This window comes from Calonectris borealis, chromosome 17, assembly GCF_964195595.1.
Source record: "Calonectris borealis chromosome 17, bCalBor7.hap1.2, whole genome shotgun sequence".
Lineage (NCBI taxonomy): Eukaryota > Metazoa > Chordata > Aves > Procellariiformes > Procellariidae > Calonectris > Calonectris borealis.
Genome location: NC_134328.1, coordinates 18,149,420 through 18,170,780, shown reverse-complemented (window position 1 = coordinate 18,170,780; position 21,361 = coordinate 18,149,420). Strand labels below are relative to the sequence as shown.

General features: G+C 44.8%; 2 protein-coding genes across 6 annotated transcripts; one reads left to right on the top strand and one right to left on the bottom strand.

Moving 5' to 3' along the window:
• Window positions 1–3,620: 3,620 nt before the first annotated feature.
• On the top strand, window positions 3,621–13,906 carry LOC142089903 (protein 4.2-like). Of its 2 annotated transcripts, XM_075167044.1 has the most exons (13): window positions 3,621–3,840; window positions 5,762–5,947; window positions 6,635–6,865; window positions 7,472–7,590; window positions 8,317–8,439; window positions 8,842–9,019; window positions 9,394–9,532; window positions 9,905–10,008; window positions 10,332–10,574; window positions 11,354–11,674; window positions 11,991–12,151; window positions 12,584–12,717; window positions 13,642–13,906. In XM_075167044.1, the coding sequence occupies exons 1-13, from the start codon at window positions 3,831–3,833 to the stop codon at window positions 13,790–13,792; spliced, it is 2,100 nt and encodes a 699-aa protein (XP_075023145.1). In that variant the 5' UTR covers window positions 3,621–3,830; the 3' UTR covers window positions 13,793–13,906. The 2 variants fall into 2 exon arrangements, with proteins under 2 accessions (XP_075023145.1, XP_075023146.1); XM_075167045.1 differs by lacking the exon at window positions 11,991–12,151.
• A 475-nt stretch (window positions 13,907–14,381) lies between these two features.
• Window positions 14,382–21,311, bottom strand: CCNDBP1 (cyclin D1 binding protein 1). 4 transcript variants are annotated; one of them, XR_012676356.1, is made up of 12 exons: window positions 21,177–21,311; window positions 21,038–21,097; window positions 20,336–20,415; window positions 19,608–19,689; window positions 19,051–19,147; window positions 17,789–17,862; window positions 17,410–17,486; window positions 16,660–16,913; window positions 16,191–16,251; window positions 15,887–16,008; window positions 15,160–15,206; window positions 14,747–14,778 (listed from the first exon to the last, which is right to left on the bottom strand). XR_012676356.1 is itself a non-coding variant. In XM_075167047.1 (11 exons), the coding sequence occupies exons 1-11, from the start codon at window positions 21,241–21,243 to the stop codon at window positions 14,670–14,672; spliced, it is 1,008 nt and encodes a 335-aa protein (XP_075023148.1). In that variant the 5' UTR covers window positions 21,244–21,310; the 3' UTR covers window positions 14,382–14,669. The 4 variants fall into 4 exon arrangements, 2 of the variants coding, with proteins under 2 accessions (XP_075023148.1, XP_075023149.1); XR_012676357.1 differs by lacking the exon at window positions 15,887–16,008 and adding an exon at window positions 15,710–15,823 and having other exon boundaries at window positions 14,763–14,778; XM_075167047.1 differs by lacking the exon at window positions 15,887–16,008 and having other exon boundaries at window positions 14,382–14,778; window positions 21,177–21,310.
• Window positions 21,312–21,361: the final 50 nt, after the last annotated feature.

Genomic DNA, 21,361 nt, shown 5'->3' with positions numbered 1-21,361 from the left:
AGGGAATTCACTTGGTTGATTTCATGGATCTTGTGCACATGAGGTTACGCATGCTAATACTGATGTTAACAATATTGCAGCCTCAAGTTCAGAGGTTGAAATCAGCATAAACAGAATGCTGGTCTATTAGAACTGTAGTTTTACAAACAATGGTACATATCAGAAGCATGATTAATGTGTGTTAAATGCATGAGCAAATTATGTTCACAGCTAGCAACTGTACAGGACAATGGACTGGAATACATATTATAATAAAGGACAGCTTGAGCTCACACGCTTTGACTTCTTGAATAAAAGGATTCCTGAAAATAAACCTGGTATCAAGCTGACTTTCTGACTAGAGAGATCAGTGAGAAGGACTTACAGGAGAGGTGGATTTTGCAGGGGAAAACCAAACCTGGTCTTTTCAAAAGAATCCCATAGTGAATGCTGTTCCTGGAGCTCCAGCAAAGATAAGTTGTTCCTGTTGAAAAGACTCTCTTTTTGGAGCCACAAACATGTAAGTAAGAGTTATGTGGAACGCATATGAAAGAACCACCCTTAAAACAAATGTGCAAGACAAAGTAAGTCAAAAGATTACTGAATTGGCCCTTTACAGTTCAGACTAAAAAAAATACTATTTTTCTGAAGTGTCTGATCTGCTTTGCTGGAGAATTTAGGGCAACACCTTACCTTTGCAGAACTCATATGGTAGAGCTACCTGTCATTGTATCTGAAGGACTGTCCATTTGACCACTTCCTGACACAGAACATACCACTATTAACAGACAGTGTTGAACTGAAGCTAGGCAACCAGTAAAAGAGGAGAACCTTTGTGCACAACTCCAAATCAGTTATGCCGAGTGCACCGAAGAAATACTACTCCAAAGTGTTAGTTAGTGTTACCCTGTAACCACCAAAATATAAGGAACACAAATTCTTGTATGTACACTTTAGAAATACCTGTCAACATGTCTAAAAGTTGAGTGCCTGCATAGAGACATCCAAATTGCTGGTTACATACAGCAAAATAGCTGAACCAATCCAAACTCAACTTTTTGACAGTGCAGTTACAATTGCAATATACAGAAACGGCTGCACCATTTTAGTACCGTCAGTAATGCAGAGAGTGTTTTGGGTTTGCCTTTACCAAACACAAGTGCTGGATCAGATGTGAATGGCATTTAAACTAACAGATGAAACAACTGATGACTGAAAGAAAACCAACATATGAGAAACCATATTCCAGACAGAAAGAAAGGTGATTCACAAGTAGGAAATCTCAGCACTTCTGCTGAATGTTTTGACCTCTGTAGTGGCCAATTCCTGTTTCTTTCTCTCAGATCTTGGATAGAAAGCCTCAGGTATCTAATTTAGGATCGCAAATTCTCACCAGATGGAATGCCAGTACAAGCACTTGAGAACTGCATGTGGAAGTCTCTTTTGTGTGTTAATGTTTTCAATGGGCCTTTTTAGCCCATTTCAGTATAATGAAAGGTTCAAAGGGACAATAATAGTTCTCTGTTCACAGTTTACAAAATGTATCCTATGTAGCAAATATTACTTGCAGTTGCCAATTTGACCAAGAGATGGTACTATGCGTATACACAGCCATTACAAGGCAGTGGTGATGGGATAAATACCTTCTTGTATCTAAACTGCTCTCTGATTCAGATGTTCATAAACACATGTATGCGAAGGTGCATTTAAAAACACTGATCATGCAAAGAAAGTCAGAGGTTTGAGCACAATCAATTGGCTTAAAATTTGCATACACTTAAAGAGCACAAAACAGTCATATACTGCATTTAGTTCTTTATATGAAAAACAAGTTCAAGACAGATCCTAAAATCACACATAATTGACATTGAAAAATGTATGTTGACAATAAACTCACAGAATTTTCTGGAAGATCTCCCCAATGTGCTTATACTTAGTGTTTCCCAATTTCTGCAGATCTGGTGACCTCCATGCTTCCTAATAAAAGTCAAAGCAGTCAAAGCTCACATAAAGCAGCAATGTGCCCTTCTGCAAAGGCGGCTAATGATATCCCGGGGTGCATTAGGTAAGCACCTAATGTGCCAGCAAATCGAGGGAGGTGATCCTTCCCCTTTATTCAGCACCCGTGAGGCCACACCTGGAGTACTGTGCCCAGCGCTGGGCTCATCACTACAAGAGACATGGACATACTGGAGAGAGTCCAGCAAAGGGCCACAAAGATTATGAAGGGACTGAAGCACCTCACACATGAGGAAGGGCTGACAGAGCGGGGACTGTTCAGCCTGGAGAAGAGAAGGCTCGGGGGCAACTTGTCAATGTATATAAATACCTGAAGGGAGGGTGAAAAGAGGATGAAGCCAGGCTCTTTTCAGTGGTGCCCAGTGACAGGACCAGAGGCAATGGGCACAAACTGAAACACAGGAGGTTCCCTGTGAACACCAGAGAACACTTGTTCGCTGTGAGGGCCACCACCGAGCACTGGCACAGGTTGCCCAGAGAGGCTGCGGAGTCTCCATCCTTGGAGATACTCAAAAGCTGTCTGGACGTGCTCTTGGGCAGCCAGCTCTAGGTGGCCCCGCTTGAGCAGGGGGGTTGGACAAGATGACCTGCAGAGTCCCTTCCAACCTCAACCATTCTGCGATTCTGTGAAAGTGAATCTTTACAATTAAGGCTATGCTGTAAATGACTAAAACTAAGAGAGTTTGTATTTAGCCTAAATGACACATATAAGCAAGCAATTGTAAAGTTTAATATGCAAATACTAAGAAAAACACCAAGCTCACTGGACTATACTGTGCAGCAGCTATCAAGTATAAATCCAAATCTCATTCTGGAATGGCTACAACTACCTCTGAATGCATCACTGCTTATGTAAGATATGGGTCCCTTTTTCCTATTGTATATGTGCCTACACTGATCTCTACTTGCTATTTTATGGCCTAGTCATTCAATATCTTCAGATTCCTCTACAACTTTTCCAAAGCTGCCTCCCTCATCTTTACTACTCAGAATAACTGAGCAAGCTTTGCCACCTCATGTCTTTTTATCGGCTTCTCAAATTATTCATGAATTTGTGGAAGATCAAAGATTTCTGCAAAACTACTGACAACTCACTCCACAGTGAAAACTGTTTATTTGTGCTCTTTTACTTCCTGTCTTTTGACCAATTATTTTTCAATGCAGTGACCTTCCTTTTATATTACGGCAACTTTAAGACTGTATTTAGTCCAAGTCTCCAGTCTGTTATTTTTAAATAGTCTGCATTATGCTACAGAAATTCTACTTTTTTTAGTTGTTGCTTTTAACAAGTTTCCTCATTTTGAAGTTGTTTCACTTTTTTGAATTAGGCACAAGGGCAATGGATGTATTGACCTTTTTTTTTTTACCCCTTGAACGGTTTAAGATCTAAGTAGCTTAGGGTCAATGTTGGAGAGCAGCTCTTCAACACTTACATTTGAAGTGCATTCTGTGCATTGTTTAGAGCCAAGTTAAGATTTGCATTTCCTACTCTGGGGTCCCCAATACACAGCTCTTTGAAGAAATTGTCACTGGCTGTCTTTAAAGGCTTCACATCCCGCTGTGGAATTTAACCTCATCTGTAGGTAGGAAAAGTCACCCCTTTCTGTGGGTCTCTTTAGTGTGGTCTCAGAGATAAAGGAGTCCTCAACTTCTGCACAGCAGGCCAGCAAGATAAGCTAAAGGAGAGGTGGTAACATCACGTCCCACCCTGTATAAAGAAATCAAGCAAACAACTTTGCAAGTGGATAATTTTTAAAGAAAGCTGAAGGAAGGAGACATTGCCCACCAGAGCAAGCAGGAGCTGAAGACTTTCACGGTACAGGGAACTAGACATGGGCCAAGGTAAGCAAAAATCACTTTGCTTAGTCCCAAGCATTTGCCAGTTGTCTGTCAGGAAAAACAGCTGTCCCTGCTCCAAGACAGTGTTCATGAGGCTCGTAGAAGAGGTGAGCTTCTTACAGGGCAGGAGCCAAGAAAGTGCTTTAAAGGCTAAGGGAGTTCAATTCGCATGGAAGACTGCTCAGAAAGGGACAGCAGACAAAAGCTGGTATCAGTGCCTAAGAGGAGTTTGAGAGAAGCAGTAAGAGGCAGCTAAGGCAGACATGTGAGTGTTTGGAAGTAAAGGCAAGAGAGTTATCCTTAAGATAGGGGTTGAGGGCAGGGTTGAGCCAGACTGCAAAACTGAAGCAGAGAGATGACTAAGTGTTTTAGCCACTTGAGCAAGGAGAGGGTCCAGGTTTCAAGCAACCTTGAAGAAAGTGACAATAAGATCCATGAAAAGTCATATGAAGGAGATGGAGCCAGACTGCATATGACTCACCAGTCTACAAGATAGCCAGAACAGACATCTTCATCACAGAGAAGAAAATATACGAGGTCAGAGTTGGCTCTGTAAAGCTTAAACTGGTGCAGGACTATGAACTAGGACAGCCGGAAAGGGATTTGAAAGCCAGACCAGAATCATTCACTGAAAAAAATGACAAAATTCATATGGGAAAAAAGAAACAAATCCACACAATCCAGTGGGACTGCCACAAAAAACACAGAAGGGACAACAACAATGGGAGAAGGTATCAATGTAGAGGACAAGGCAAGTTAGACATAAGGAGAGAGCACACCAATGAAAACTGCAAAGAGTAGTAGTTAGGGCTTTAGCACAGGAGCAATGACTTTAGATAGCACAGGAATGCTCTGTGGATTTTTTTTTTTTCAGCTGGAACAAAGGCAGGAGCCTGGGTCAGCAAGGGGAGGTAGATGACAGGATGTGTCATATAAGGGGCAGCAGTTACAACCCACAGGTTCAAGGATCTTAGTGATGAGTCAGGAGCTGAAGAGATAAGTGAGGTCAGGATGATCCCAAGGCTGAGAAAAAACAGGGTGTTATCTGCTTCGCAGCAAGAAGTCTGGAAAGATTAAGAACACCACCAAAACCAAAAGAAAAGTGCAAGTATATGATCACACTACAGCCATTGAACACCAAACTGGGTGCTTGAAATTGTGACAATTTTTTTCTCTCTTCTGGTGCTGGACAGAAGCATGTATGATGCGTATGATGCACGTGTAGGAGACAGGAGGAGGAGGAGCTCTTCTGTCTCCTGCAGCTCTGGGTGCAAGATGGCCAACTAATGTGGTGCAAAGAAGGAAAAACTGGTGTTTAATTTGCTGTGATCCAGCATAGTTCCAGGACTATACAGCCACATTGCATCCGAACCAGCAGTGAACTTAGCACCAGTTGCTGGTCTTCGGTGCATATCAGACATATATAGTGCAGTAACTGCTGGAAGAGCTTGCACCCATATTGCAAGTGGGGTGTAATAGCTTGTCTCCTGTGCACAATTTCAACCATGTATCCACATGGAGAGATACTGCTTTGAGTGCCATCGGTGCCCTTGAGTACACAGAGTAAGACTCCAAATGTAGTCACAGTACATGCTCAGAGCTAACCACATCTGTATTGTTTGAATGCTCAGGTCTATTCCATGTCCCTTCCTGGGCAGGAAGGAGTTTTTGCATAATCACTTGGTTCACTTAATGATGCTAAGGTATAAGCAAAGGCAGCTCATTAGCCACTTGATACAAGAACAACCAAGCTCAGAGTGAAGGGGCCCTTACAGTTACCGGGCAGAAAGTCTCAAAGGCAGGGGGGCACTGTCAGAGTGGAGAAACATATGATCAGCTGTTTGTGTGTCTCAGGATGCGGCCCAGGGCCAGACTGCAGGCAGCTCACAGCTCCAAACTCATTCTATATCTTCTCACACTACAGGTCTGAGCATCAAAAAATGTGATTTCAACATCACAATGAACAACAATAATCACCACACAGAAGAAATCAGCACTGAAAGGCTTATGGTGAGGCGGGGGCAGCCATTCACTATCACTGTGAGCTTCTCAGCTCCAATACACAGCTACCTGCAGCAGCTGAAGAGGACCTTCCTCATAGTACAGACAGGTAACGTCATTACCATACCTATCAGAGCTCTAGTCCTCCACTCACCTGAAGAACAGAGCTGGTGGCAAAAGCCATCTTCAGAGCTGGACAGAGGTGCCCACAGTAAGGCCAGTGAACTGTTTATCTAAGGCAGAATAGAGTCTCCTGCTGCTGGGGCTGCAGGGTCAAAACCAGATCTCTTTCCAGAAGAGGCACTGCAGCACAATAACCAATGCAGTGAATTCTATGGTTTGAAGGTACTCACAGGATCTCTCCTCTCTCCTGGCTTTTGGTTTAGGAATGTTCGAACTTAGCTAGCCTGTTACGATGTTTTCTGTTACAGAGTGTTTTCTAGCGAGACTCCTGAGAAGGGCACCAGCATTCAGCCCCAGCTTGTTTTACCATAATCTGAGCATTTGGCTGTGACCTTTGTTACAAGACACTGAATCCTAGGAGCAGCAGGTCTGCACCATTCTGGCTGTTCCTGGTTTCTAAAAATCTATGAAATACACATCCCACTTTCAAACATGGAGGCCTGAATGCAGTACTAACCTTAGGAAGATTCACTAGGTATTAAGCTGCTAAAGGGTTAAGACTCTCTCACAAGAAAGGAGAGCTATGGCTCCAGATATAGACAAAGTCCCTGCATTCTGCATGGGATGAGGATGCATGTCTGGAATAGACACAACCAGATCTCTTTGGTTGCAGGAACACACCCTTCCAAAGCAGATGGAACCCAGACTGAATTTCCCATCTGCAGCCTGGGAGACCAGAAGCAGTGGAGTGCAACACTGGAAGAACAGGATCCATGCTTCTGGACCATCTCTGTGAACACGCCTGCCAATGCTCCCATTGGCCAGTACGCTCTGCTTTTACATGCCTCCAAGTCTAACCATCTCCTGGGCAACTTCACCCTTCTCTTTAATCCCTGGTGCCAAGGTATGTGGTCAGAAACAGAAAGGCAGGCTGCAATCAGTCACTTCACAAAAACAGCTTCTGAGCTCTAGCATTCTGCCTCCATGGAGGTTGAGGGTGACTCACCTAGTGCTCTCCGCCAGTCCTGCCCTGCTCCTCACAGCACCTTAGGAAGGAGGTAGGGGCTAATAAAAACTCAAAGCTGCCTGCCTCAGCACTTCTGCCCTCTTCCCGAGTACTCCGCTGCTAGAGCCCTGTCCTCCTGCTAAGGGAAAAATGTTCGATAAAGTGTTTCCTATAATAAAGATTTTAAGATGAGTCAAGATTATAATTGGTCTGATTAACGCCACTGTATCTTCCTTAGGAATAGAGAAGTCAACAGCCAGGAGAGTAAAAGAGCTAGCTAGTGCAATAGCCTAGGTCTGGAGAAACTTTTTGAACAAGGAAACAGAGATGACAATGAAATTCTTCTTTCCTGTCTGATTCAGAATCTGTGGTATTTTTCCAGGGCAGAATGCCAGGGACTGCCGAAGTCCCTGGAGTGCAGTGGAGTCTGCTGATGTAAGAAAGATGCAAGTGCATCTGAGACCAGGAATTCTTTCTTCCTGATGTTTTTTTCCCCTAATCTAGATGATGTGGTGTTCTTGGCTAATGAGGCACAGCGGCAGGAGTATATTTTAAACCAAGAGGGTGTCATCTACTGGGGGACTGAAAATGCAGTCCTAGCACAACCCTGGGACTTCTGTCAGGTAAGCAAGAGGTCCAATATGTCTGTGCTCTCTTACAGCCACCAGCAGAGGAAGGGTGCATATCTCCTGTGTGTACAGCATGCTATCCCTTTCCATACTATGGCTTTGATGAAAGAACTTGCTCTCTGCACTCACTGTCTTTGTCTAAGACTGTGCAGGAGAACAGGGACCTGTGTATGAAGTCCCATAACCCAGTATATGTAATTTATCTACCTTCTCAGGCTGTCCTCTATGAAGAAATGCATTGATCCATATCCGGGCTTTGTGTGCCTTCCCTTCATCAACAGATGTAAAAGCATTTAACAGAGCTTAACAGTGTCTCTATTTTACAGGTAAAGTGAGGACAAGTAGATCTTCCAATTTGCCCAAGGCCATCTGACACCAGTGATTAGAATGGAATTTTATTCCACTTTAGTGCCACCAGATCACAGAAGTGCCTCTGTGCCAAACTAGAGTGTGCTCCAGAAAAGCATCAATTTTCCTCAACCAGGGGATGTAGTATCACGCCTATGCATTTCCCACCTTGCTTCAGTAAAGCTGTAGGTCTGCCTTTAGTATGTTGTGCTCCCCCTCCAAATCTCTGCCTGCAGCTCTCCTCCACAGCCCACTTATGTAAGACCATCAGCAGAAAGGGAGAAATAATCTGCACAGTTACAAACTCTTGCAGGGACTCCAGAGAACAAATGTTCAGGCCAAATTTCCTGAAATTATGCGTTCTTGTTTCAGTTTGAGGAAGATATTGTTGACATCTGCTTCACACTGCTGGATGTAGGTGAACGCCATCAACGAGACAAGGATCACACCCAGCGCAAGAACCCTATTTACATCTGCCGCACAGTTGCTGCCATGGTAAGGAGAGCAGACAGCAGCCCTGACCCTAGCAGAGAAGACCCAAATGCAGAGCGAAGACTAGCATCTTCTCAATCCCCGTTTATGGCAACCCACCAACCAAAGAGGAAGCCTGCCTAGGGCTGTTCCAGACAACACCTCCTGCCCATCTCCAGCCCTTCCTGGTATTCCTGCAGCAGACAAGTAGTGCTGCAGGAGTCTCTTAGCAGTGACAGTACACTTACCGAATAAATCTCAGGGGAGACTGTTGCACCCGTTCTGCTCAGCCATGACCTTCATGCTTTGCACAAAAAATCCTTTTGGTTTTATCTGCCTTGGGAGTAGCTTAATCAAACAGGATGAGGTGTACCTACCAAAGAGAGGCAATTCCTTAATCCATCTTTCTCTCCTCCTTTCCTGCAGCTGAACTGTGATGAATTTAGAGGAATCCTGACAGAATGTGGGACCGGGCAATACTATAATGGGACAGCCCCTTCCAAGTGGCTGGGAAGCAGCTCCATCCTCCGGCAGTGGGTGGCATCGCAATGCAAGCCTGTCCGCTACGGGCAGTGCTGGGTGTTAGCTGCAGTCATGTGTTCAGGTACAGTGGTGGTTCAAAGACTTTTGTGTTGAGCAAAGCCTTATTTGGTCTGCAGAACCTCTAGCATATGCCTAAATTCCTGGATTAACACAGATCCCAGTAACATAACCTTTAATCTTTAGGTGAGAGGCAGATCCTCAGAGTTTCCTCATCAACATTCAGCATTGCTAGCTTTGAGATAAGAGTACCAGTACACACCATTCACTGAACGCACCTATGATAGCTTATTTACTGAGGGGGTAATGCCTCTTGCAGCATCCAAACAGCAGGCCTGGTGCCATTCCCAATAGGCCTAGCACCAAAAAAGGCTCTATATCTATCTGCACCCTTAGGGCAGGACGCACAACTGATTCACAGCTCTTTCTTCTGCACAGTTCTGAGGTGCCTGGGAATTCCTACCAGGGTGGTCACAGGCTTTACGTGGGCTCACAATACTAACAGCAGCCTGAGTGTGGATGAGTATTATGATGAAGACGGGACACTGCTTACACAAGAGAAGAGTGCCCGTGTCTGGTAAGAAAACATGGCAGGACCCAAGCAAGAATTTAAGACAATACCTGGATCTAGGAAGTAATAGAGGGGGGAAAAAGAAAGAGGTAAACTGCTACAGGGAGGTGGAGAGGAGACAGCTCAGCTGAGATCCTGTCTACATGACCTGTTCTTGAGAAATAGCCGCAACCCAAACTGAAGAGGGCCCACAAAAGAAGAATGACAGCCCAGTCCAGCTGGAGAAACTCCACTTGTGTCAAAAACCATGGTCTCTGCTCTCCTCAACATGCATTGAGCTCTTTCAAAGGAGCATTAATTTGTTGTGGTTTGGCTAAAACTTTACTGTACCTCCAGGCTCAGTCCCTTGGTATAAGCACGTGATGTTGTCTCTTGCAGGACCTTCCACGTTTGGAACGAATGCTGGATGGCTCGAGCGGACTTGCTACCAGAGTACAGCGGGTGGCAGGCACTGGATGCCACCTGCCAGGAAAAAAGCAAAGGTAAGATATCAAAGACGGGCTTGGGGGCATGGACAGGGGAGTGGAGCGGGGAGCAAATAAAGCAGTTCAATACTCCTCCCTCCCCCAACTTCCAATGGGAGGATGCAAAAGGCCAGGGACTCACCCTGTTGACTTTAAGCACTAAATCATCATTCATCTGTTTGGTTTGTGCAGCTTGTGTAGCTCTAAGACTCTGTCACAGCACTGCTTCCGAATGTCCTCCTAAACTAGATACTTCACCACTCCCAGTATAGGTCTAAACTAGGCATGGGTCTAGTTGGTAAAGCATCGGAAATCTTAACTGGGCTACATTTTCTCTTCAGGTCCATCCTTCTGTGGGCCAGCCCCTGTTCAAGCCATCAAGGAAGGGGACACAGAAGTTGATTATGATGTCTGCTACTTCTTTGCTGCCATCAATGCCAAGTGCCAGGTCTGGATACAAAAAGCAGATGACACCCTCAAGCCAGCTCTCGGTGGCACAAAGTACACTGGCAACAACATGAGCACCAAGAGTGTGGGCAGTGAACGCTGTGAGGATATCACACACAACTACAAGTATCCTGAAGGTACAGGGTAGGCAAGTGCCTAAGCACACTCCCTGCCAGTGTTACAAGTGAAGAGTGAAGGACTAGAGAGCAGAGCCATACCAGAGCACTAGGGTCATCCACTTCTCACTAATTTTCCTTCCTGAATGGCACACCACCTTACTCTTGCTGTCTACAGAAAGTCATACCCCAAATTTCATCCTGCTTAATTACATTAACCAGCTCTCTAGAAGGCCAAGCTTTTCTTCACCAGGCACTTTCCTGTTTGGAGAACCTTCTTTCCTGATTTCTGTTACCTTTATACTCTGTACATTCACCTCCCACTACCCCGTAATATATACAGATATCTTTCAGACTCCAGCTTTCTGAAAAGGACTGTTGTGCTCTCAGATATTGTCTAAATCCCTCCCTCAAAAAGTAGCTCCCCCTTCAGAATCTATTACTGAGTGCTGTTTCCCTGACCCAGCCCTACCATCTCATCTTAGCTTATGGCATGTTGTCTCCTTGGCTGCAGTCCATCACAAGAGAACATAGTCCTGTGCCCTAGCTACAGCTATAGTTAAAGAGGCAACTGCCTCTTTTACTCTGACAGATGTTAGCACCAAGGTGCTTTAAAAACTGTGACATCCAATGAATGTCCTGCCAGCTGAAATTCTCGAACTGCTCCAACCAGAAGCACAACAGGATATCTCTCTATACTCTTAGAAACAGTTATCTACACTACTACCAGGATAATTCAACAACATCCTTCCGATGGTGTCCTTAGAATACTAAAACATGTGCTCCCTTTTTTGTGACAGGTTCTCTTCAGGAAAAAGAAGTACTTGACAAAGCCTACAAAAAGATAAAGAAACTTGAGACAACCAGCAGCAGCAGCGAAACACAGTTTAGCTCCATTCCTACTGCCCTTGAAGAGCCAGTTAACCTTTTCATCCACCTCCAGTCAAAGAGTTCTCTGCTACTGGGACAAGATGTTCCACTTTCCATTGACGTGTTTAACCACAGTGGTGGAGAAAAGGCTGCTCACCTGGTAGTTGGGGCTCAGTCTCTGCATTATAATGGTGTGCCCGTTACCCAACTTTGGAAGGAAGATTTTCATTTTATCCTCAAAAGCAATGAAGGTAAGGACTCTACTGGATGCATGGCTTGAAAAGTATATCTAGTCCTCTCACTTCAGGAAAAATGCACTTAGCCATAAGTTTACATAAGTTGGCTGAATAGGTTGGTTGATTGTAGGTGATTGAAACAAAACACTTTGGCAACATCACCTTAGAGGTTTTGAATCTGCAAATCCAGTTGGGATCACTTTAAGTTTTTAAATGATGCAGCTTTTAGTACAATGTTGGGCACTAAACACTCCTAGGTGCCAGGCAGGCTATGACCAGACTATACTTATAATCTGCATTGTCATCTATATTTCACCACTCTCTATTCCAGCTTACAACCTGCAGGTCTTTGTGCCTTACTCACGGTACAGAAAAGAGTTGGGAGAGAACCATCTGCTTAGGCTGACTGCTGTGCTAAGAGACGAGGACTCCTTCTACATACACTTTGCACAGGAAGAGATCAGCATTTGTGATCCCCCTCTCACTATTGAGGTTAGATCAGTCTATTACTCTGTTATTGCAGTAGTGAGGAAACAGCTTTCATAGTCATAAGCAGCAAAAAAATTCTGCTGGGTTGAATGGCTGTCCTCATGCTGTCTTATTTCAAAGCACTGAGACATCAGTTTGGGAAAGGTGAGTTGTGCCACACTTGTATACAGTACTCCCACTTCTATCTTGTCTATGTGTGAGCATAAAGAAATCCCGATGAATCCCAACTCACTCACCAGTCTGGAAATCAGAGGCTGCAGAAGGAAACTACAGCAGAAGACTATAATTGAGAAAAAAGTAAGCTGGACTTTGCCTCTTCTGGCAACTGGCAGCTCAGGCTGAGACCTCTGGCACCAAAAAATCATTTATCTCCCTTTAATCGTAGAAGAATCTCTTTCCTTCTCTCAGTTTCAGCTCATTTCCTTCTTTCAACAGTTGCCAGAAAATATGGTACAATATCAGCCAAGCACAGCAAAGATCAGCCTCCTGAACCCTCTCACCGAACCCTTGGAGAAGTGTGTGATAGTGGTCACAGGGCGAGGGCTCATTTACAGACAAAGGAAGTACAGGTAAGTGCAAACTGATTGATCTAAGAACGGTAAATAGAAAGAGATACAATACAAGCTAGAGAAACCCTTGCACAGGAAAGGCTGTCCCCAAAAATATGCAGGCAACAATATGGCAGGAAGAGACTGCAACAGCACGAAAGCCCCAGGCATCTCGCCCTTTATTTACAGATAATATAGAAGATTTTCACACTGAAAAGGAAAAAAGCCAGGTAACAGAACTTTCAACAGATGCATAATACAAAAGTTGAAGCTAGTATGACACTTGTGAAAGCTTCAACCCCAAAGGCCTAGACAGCAGAAGGAAAGCCCCCTGCCAACAAAGAGAAGTACCACAAGACTTAGGCAGACATACACATTAATTAAGACAACAGTTATAGGTCACTGAAATGAGCTATGAAATTTAGACATTATTTGCTGTTAAGAAACCAATTGCTTTTTAGCTAGCCACTTGAACATCCGTAAGTGGGGTAAAACTATACTGTTTGTGACATACCTTTCCACCCATTACCCACTGTCAGCCATAAAGAGAGTCCCTGGGTACAACTGGGTACAATTTTAACAGTGTCTTCCCCTTCTCTTCTGAAGAATCAGGCAAACTTGACTTAGCCAAGAGTCATCCAAAAAGGCATGCTCTTCTTCACGTGAAAAAAACCCCCACATTTCTCTCAAGAAGCTGCATTAGGACAAAGTAACCTTAGATGCCTCCATGGGGAGTTCCAACACTTCTGTCATATCTCCCTCCCAAACTACCGTCAGATCACAATTACATTGTTGTATTTTAGATAACTGCTAGCCGCCTTCTATTTTTTTTTTCTTTCCCTTTTTTGGCAACACCACTTCTGTCTAGCAAATGCATCTCCTGGGCCCTGAGAACTAGAAATACACAGAGGTGCGCTTCCTGTATAATCCCTTCTTGCCTTTCAGGTTGGGCTCTGTGCAACCTAAAAGCATTCAACAGCTGCAAATCCCATTCACCCCCATCCAAGCAGGGCCCAGAAGACTCACTGCACATCTTACCTGCCTTCAACTCCAGAACCTGAAGAGCTACAAAACTGTCGACATTGCAGCTGCCTGATGCCCAACTTAGGACACATCCTGCTGTCCTGTTTACAAGAGTGGTAATGATCTGTGCCCTGATCTTAGGCAAGCATAGATGTTAACAGTTTAATTAAAGTTATATTTAAAATCATGTCTGACTTTGATTATTTGTACAAACTCAACTCTCTCCCATCTGCCACTATGCCCACTCTCCAGTTTTGCAATTTGAACCTTACTGTGACAAAGACGGGGTAAATGCCCAACAAGATGCTGCATTTCTCACCATGCATATGTGCTGAACCCACCAGTGCTTAGTCATTCTCCCTATCCATGGCAAAAAAAGGATATCCTAGAACTTTAAAGTGATGACAGATGTAGCATTTCTCTGGAGATACACTCTTATCCCCCTACAGATCCTTGATGTTGGTAAAGTAGTAAATAATATTTTCTACTGCATTCTGAGGAAATAGAAAAGAGAAAGATAGTTCACTCTTCTCTAAGGTTAGACAGGAAATAGCAGCAGTGCTGCATATTTTTTAATGGTTCATTGGGCTGCTTGCAAAAGAAGCAAGACCCTTTCCTTCTGTATATATCCTCTGCCACCTGAAAACAGATAAAGCCACTCATGCAAATCTAGCAATATTTTATTGTTCTTTGAACCCCATAGTAGTTGTAATGTCTGAAGAATGGGGCACATTCACAGCATTAAGATGCACCATCCCAGGAATCCAAGCAAAATGACACCTTCTGCAATGGCAAAGAGCAACTTCCTGGGAAAGTTTTACCAAGTGGCAGTAAAGTTCTCTCCTAAAAACATTGTTCTCATCATTCTCCCAGTAGTTGGAGAATAGCGAGATTCACTGGAAAAGCATATGCCAGAGCCAGTGGCAGCAACACATGTAGACACGGAAGAGCTAAAGTTGACCCTGTGTGAAGTTCTTGATTTTGTTCATGTTGTGATCTACTGCACCAGTTAGAAACTGCACCCAGCCTTCCTCTGATGGTGGACATACATGGCTTGTCCTGCAAAAGTGGAGGAAATTCATTAGGAAAGCCTCCTGGGTGTCTTATGCATCCAGACAACACATGGGTATTGTGAAGTGCTGAATTACCATAGCGTTAAAACAGGACTTCTATAGCCCCAGAGTGCTTTGAGCAAGTAAGAACCCACATCCATGTCTCTAGTCCCAAACCTTAACACGTATGTGTGCATCTTCAGTGGGAACCACTTTCATCCCTACCATCCTTTTCTTACTCCGATCCCTTTATGACTGGATTACATCATAATTATTCCAAAATGCCAGCATTTACTGTATAGAAATGAGTCATCTTCGACAGGAGGCAGAAAGATAACAACCTTCATAGCAGGAAACACACAGTTATAAAACTGTAACTCATACTCACTTTGTAATCTCTAAGACTTTCTTTAATACCGAGGCCAACTTAGCAGCCTAGAAAGAAACAAAAGAGAAATAAAGTGAGCCAAATATGGAAAAAAAGGGGACTCAGCAGTACTAGAAAAGAAAGGGGGGTGGCAGGAATGCCCACACAGCCAAGAATGAGTAAAACTGCCACAGATCGTGATGCAGAAGGAAGCTATCTATCGCTGACATGCTGGGGGTGTATCCCAACCTACTGCTGGGCTGGGAGAGGTGAAAATAAAGACAATATACATTAAATATACGTTAAAATGCTTTTTTCTTTAAAAAGATAAGCCTATTAGAAATTGGTAACTGGTATTAAGGCATGAAGTTACAAGTGACTGACTATAATGCAATTTAATATTAAGCAATACTTTCTTTTTTACCCCCAAAAAATCAAGCCACTGGCCAAAGGCATGAAACCAGAATTAAGAATAAAAAATCTCAGATATGAGAAGATAAGTACTTAATTTATGATGCAAGGGACCCCTGGAAGTCATCTAGTACAACCTCCTGCTCAAAGCTAGGCCTACCTCAAAGTTCAGTCAGGTTGCTCAGAGCCTTGCCCAGTCAAGTTTTGAGTATTGCCAAAGATCAAGATTCCACTGCTTCTCCGAGCAGCTTGTTTCAGTGCTTAACCATGCTCACTGTGAGAATTTTTAATTTGTATTTTTAATTTAGATAACTTTATTTAAGCAAGTCTACATTACCAAAGAAGAAAGTAGACATGCAGTACATCAGCAGCCTTAGACCTCACTTTCCTGAGGTACTGTCATTGGACGTCTCTATGGATTATAGTTCAGAGCCAAAGCTCAAGTGGCCATGCTCTTCCCTGAAGAAGTGAAGATGAGGAATGCATTTCCACCTGAAGGAAGCTAAGTGTGCAAGAACCAAAGGGGACTCTTCATCCCTAAGAACTTGTTACTGAGACAGTCACATAATCCCTCCAATTCAATTTCTTCCCCTTCTCTATAGCCAAGTGAGTAGACCCGCATGCAGGCTGCAGATACTTACATTGAGTCGCACAGCCAACTGGTTCATAGGTGGATACATGCTCAGTGCCAGCTCATCAACACTAGAAGAGAGGGGAGCAATGGAAGAAAGGTCCTAATAGCACAACTCATGGATCCTGTTCAAAGCCTACACCCACCCTGAATGTAAGTCAGGAACGGCAGTGCATGACAAGGAGACAGTGTCAGTCATACCAATGGGATGCTTCTCACTGCCTTCTCAGACATCTGTGTGCCACTCTCACCTTAGAGTGAGACATGGCCACAGCTCCACCCCAAGCTGCAAAATACGTTCCTCTCCTAACTGCACAACTCCCACCAGCCTATGCCATAATAGTCTTCCTACCACACGTGCTTCCACCACCTGCTCACAGCTTCAGTATCATAAAGGTTTTCCTAATCCATTCTCTAGACCTCGAGAAAGACAGGGACTGCTCTGGAGCAAAAAGGGGCACAGGGAGAGACCTGCTTACCTTGGACTGATCTCATTAGCAATGTCTGCAAGATCATCGAGCTGAGCGATCTGCTCTGGAGAATCAGCCTTGCCATAAGCCTTCACTACAGCCAAGACCTTCTTCAGGCAAGCTTTAGAAGCCTTCATTAATCCCATGCAGGAGCTAAGCAGCTTCCGGTCAGCTTCTGACCAATACGTATCTCTGTTGCCCCGAAAGCCCAGCTCCTCATCTTCCACGATGTCACTGTAGGGGTCTTGCCCTTCCACCAGAGCCTGAGAACACAGATGCACTGAAAACCCAGAGCCTAACATCAATTCCAGCAACACGCAGGAGGAAAGGGAAAACATAATTTAGAAATCATACAAATAGTTTATGGAGGAATCTCTCTCCAACCAGCATCTCAGTTGCCAGATTCTGTTAATCCTAGCAGGACTGGATTAAGAAAAACTAATCCCTCACTCCAATTCAACAGAGCAAACAGCAAGAACCTGACAAATAGTGCCATTCTTACACCAACCTAAACCACCCTGACGCCCCACCCCATCCCCCCCCAGCAATTCAGGACATGGCTTTATGGAAACCTTATATAAAGTAAACCAGGCTTGAGTTTAAAAACTCATTAAGATCCAGGCACAATACTGTAATCTAGTTCGTATCAGAACAAATTTAAATCAAAGCCTGTATATAAAACAGTCTCTGTGTTCCATCACTGAACCATTACTGCAATCCATCTCTGCAGGTTCCTCAAAGGCTTAGGGGCTTTCTTACATGTTCCATCTCCTCCAGAGCATCCTTGACCACACCTAGACATGCAGCCAGAGCTGACGCAACTGCTGCCTGGTTATCTGCAAAAGCAAAAGGATGAAAACTGTGGCACTGCACTGATTCAAATCAGCTTGCAACAACGTTCATCTAGGTTTGCGATCATTAGATCTTGAGATTATAGGATCAAACTCTTTGCAGAGCTCAGAGCTGCATTGTTGCCATGCAAAGAATCTGGCCTGGCTTCCAAGCTTATACATTTCAAAACCAGTCGCATTTTGAAGAGTGAGCCTTCATTGTACTAGCTAGAACGTCCCTTGCAAGGGCTATTGATATTCCAAGACAACATCTCCTAGTTCTGTTGTTCTGCATATACAATACTCACCTCGTGGCAGGTTGGACACTTGCTCACATGCCTCCCACACACCACCAGTTGATATAAGCTGTTCCTGAGACAAGCTGAAACAAAGCATAGCCCCCCAAAGTTAGACTCAGTAACACCACTCTGCTAGACTGTGTTTTTGTTTTCTGCACCAAAGATGCTACACACTAGTGGAAGTTCTGCTGGAAAGATATCACCAACCAGATTGTCACTAGTATCTTGTATCTGTGTAAAGCAAAAAGTGCTGGCTCCTACTGAGTTTAATTATCTGTTGGAACAAGAAGCAGGAGCCTCTTACAAAGGCCTCACAAGGTGCTTAGGCATATTATTTATCTTTCAGAACCTATGCAAATCAGAAGTCTGTATTAGAGATTGCTGACCTCTGCCTAAGGGCAGTGGTGTGTAATCCGTAAAGAGAGGAAGCATTCCATAGTGGTCCAATAACTAGATTTATAAAGTTGTGCAATCATTGCGGATGACACTTCACTCCAAGGGCAAAAACTGCCAAACAGTGTAAAAGCTACCCAGCACCTTCATGGGAACCCTGCTCCCAGCATCTTTCCTTGCCACAGACAGGATGAAAATCTATTCTCCATGTAGCGAAATGCACCTGACTCAGTCACTGGAACAAAAGGGTACTGTCAGGGCCTTGAGTGTATTCCACCCTCCTAGGAGTTTAGCTGGCTCAGTTGAAGAGTTTAGTTGGCTAAGTACAAGGTCAGCTCCTTTGCTGATAGGTATTGTGAAGAAAGATAGAAGTGAGGGCCAGCCCTTCCTTAGGAGGGGTTTTAACCCGAGGTTCTTTCACTGGGCCGTTACGCCTGCACCCAGTCTCATACCCCCTTGATTCTGACCTGGATCCTGACCCACTGATTTGACCTTCCTGCCTTGACCTCAGACCCAACTCATTGTAATGGACATGCTGGGCAATCACTGGATGGTGTCTGATGCTGGTTACTCTCTCTGGACCTGACCCTGATCCTGACTTGCTGGCCTGACTTTCCAGCTTGACCTCATCGCTATGGGCTTGTCTGATGATCTGGACTCTCAACTGAACCTCAGTACCCTCACCAGCACTGCTCTGCTCACTCAGATACTGAAGGATAGGGCCTTTGCTGATGAGGCCACTGCCTCTTCCTGCCTCCGAACAATGCTCTGCTTCTGCATTCCCCCTTCCCTTAGGAAGCAGTCTGCACTTGCTGCTTCCTAACAGCTGCTTTCCTAAAAAAACCCTTTTTTTTCCTTTTTTTCTGGAAAACTACTACCTCTCCAATGGAGCACTGAGAATTGTTTCTGTGAGTTGGATCATTCCTTCCACTACTTCAGTGGTAGCATCTCGTACCATTTTCCGAAGAGTAGTACCTGGTTGAGATTGAGAAAGAGCAAGAAGTTGCCAAAAAGTCAGCACCGACAGAAAGCAACACCTGAAGATGAACACACAGACTGCTCCGTTTGTGTGGATACACCGTATAAGTGAAGTTACAGGTATTTGGAAGGAAGCAACGTGCTTACCAGTTCCAAAAGGACTTTGGACAAGGATCTCAATGCTTTATAAATATGAATGCTCAATCAACTATACAACTTCCTACATTACCACTCTTTCACAGATGGAAATCTGCAGGAGTAGACACACAAGCAGTTCACTCATAAACATGTTGCAAGTCTACAGAATAGCTTATAATGGGACTATCTGCTCATGATAACTTGCTTTCCTGCAGATGCCAGATCTCATATTAGGCTCTGAAATACTGGGTTTCTTTATATAGTGGTGAAAGAACCACCACCCTATATAGTGGTGACTGCCCTGCTGTCACTATCTCACCTTGGCCCTTGGGGAGCCAGTAGTACACTGTGGCAACTGCAAGAATTGCATTTTGGACATCTTCACTCAGCTTCCGGCAATCCTGAAAATGGATAGGCAAAAGGATTAACCGTGAGTAGTGCATGGCTGCACTGCATTTAGAAAGTCTCACAAGCAATCACTTACGTTCAGATTGCTTTGAAAAAAGGGAAGCATAGTAATAGCCATCTTGCTTGGGAAACAAATACAGCACAACAAGATACAGTAAGCAAGCTGCATACATCATAAGCCATCTCATGATTTGGTGACAAAACACGCGCTGGTGTGGTGGTCATGCATCAGAGAGGAAGAAGTAGCTTAGATCATTATTCTGAACTGATGGGTTTTTTTTTCCTTCTCCAAACATAGGCGTGATAAACTTCTCTGAATTAACAGCAAAAATATTGTGTATTCTTTGTTAGATCTAAGGTCTGTATTGTCCAATATCCTGTCTCTATCAGCAACCAGCTGTAGATGTTAAAGAAAAAAAATGTAAGAATAGTTCTATTTGGTATGTCTTCCCACCTTACAGAAGTTAGTTCTCTGGGCAATTCTTGAATTGGGTTAATACACTCTACAATGCATAGCCCATACCGACATCCCTTGTTTGTGCTGAACCAAATGACTTTGTTTTAGTCAAGTGAACCAAGAGATACCTGAAACTTGTCACACACACTGCAATTCCACACTCTGTGGGGGCTTTCACTCACCTCTGCAGAAGTCAGTGGAGGCCTTGAGAATGCCAGACTCAGCTTTGTAGCCTCCTGTGACGTTACTTTGAATGTTTGATCTAGAAATGATTTGATGGGAGCAAAACAATAGAAAGTATCTTGGGTAAAAGATGAAAGAACAGAGCAGCTAAATGAGCAACATCTCTGATGCTACTTTGCCCTACTGCTTGATTACCAGTTCTTCCTTCGAGCAATACAAAGACATAAACTAAATCCCACTACAGAAAAAGAAAAATTCCATGGTGTATTTGTGCCATGCATGTTGCATGTGTCCCATAACTGCTTTTTTAAGATTTTTTTTACTTAGCTGGCAGTGATATCCACAACCACGTTTTGTATCCTGGTCCATGACACCTTCACCAGGATGTGCTGCTAGACTTTAACAGAGACCAAAAGCTTTAAATATCTAGTTGTGACAACTGTTCTATACTGGCCGCTGCTCTGCCAACGCCAGCGGCCTGGAGCGGAAGGCAAGTGCAAAAGCCCTGGCTGGAGACATGCCGGGGATCTTGCTTGCAAGTCAGAGCCCTGCCACGCACTGGCACCGCGGACACCCACCCGCCTGCGCCACAGCCCAAAGCGTCCGCCCTGGCCCGCCCCGGTCTAGCGCCGGTCCTGACCCAGCCCGGCGCCGGTCGACCCCGCATGCGGCCCGCTGCCAGCCCGCTCCTCCACCCGTACCTAGCGCGTCCCAGAAGCGCGGCAGCTCGAACGGCTCGCGGCCCTCGCCCGGTTCGCCCTCTGTAAAGGCAGAGAGAGACCTCAGGCAGCGAAGAATCGGCTCGGCTCGACCCAGCCCCCGCCCGGCCCCGGCGCCCACCTCGGACCCGTGCCAGCACCGCACGCAGCGCGCCGCGCAGGTCCCGCAGCGGCTCCCGAGCCTCCATGGCTGCGGGAGCGGCCACCGGCGCGTACGGCTCCGTCACGGCCGCCCATCGACCGATTGTGCGTCACATCCGGTTCCGGCTAACGGCAAACAGGACGCTGCCCCGCCCCGCCCGGCCC

What these genes read in the sequence shown, in the direction of transcription:
- LOC142089903 (XM_075167044.1), top strand. An exon ending in AACCCTGGGACTTCTGTCAG is followed by an intron (nt 7,591 to 8,316) that starts GTAAGCAAGAGG and finishes TTCTTGTTTCAG; the next exon opens with TTTGAGGAAGATATTGTTGA. An exon ending in GCCGCACAGTTGCTGCCATG is followed by an intron (nt 8,440 to 8,841) that starts GTAAGGAGAGCA and finishes CCTTTCCTGCAG; the next exon opens with CTGAACTGTGATGAATTTAG.
- CCNDBP1 (XM_075167047.1), bottom strand. Translation starts at nt 21,243, where the DNA reads ATGGAGGCTCGGGAGCCGCTGCGGGACCTGCGCGGCGCGCTGCGTGCG. An exon ending in CTGGCTCCCCAAGGGCCAAG is followed by an intron (nt 19,148 to 19,607) that starts GTGAGATAGTGA and finishes AATCTCAACCAG; the next exon opens with GTACTACTCTTCGGAAAATG. An exon ending in GCTAATGAGATCAGTCCAAG is followed by an intron (nt 16,252 to 16,659) that starts GTAAGCAGGTCT and finishes CCTCTCTTCTAG; the next exon opens with TGTTGATGAGCTGGCACTGA.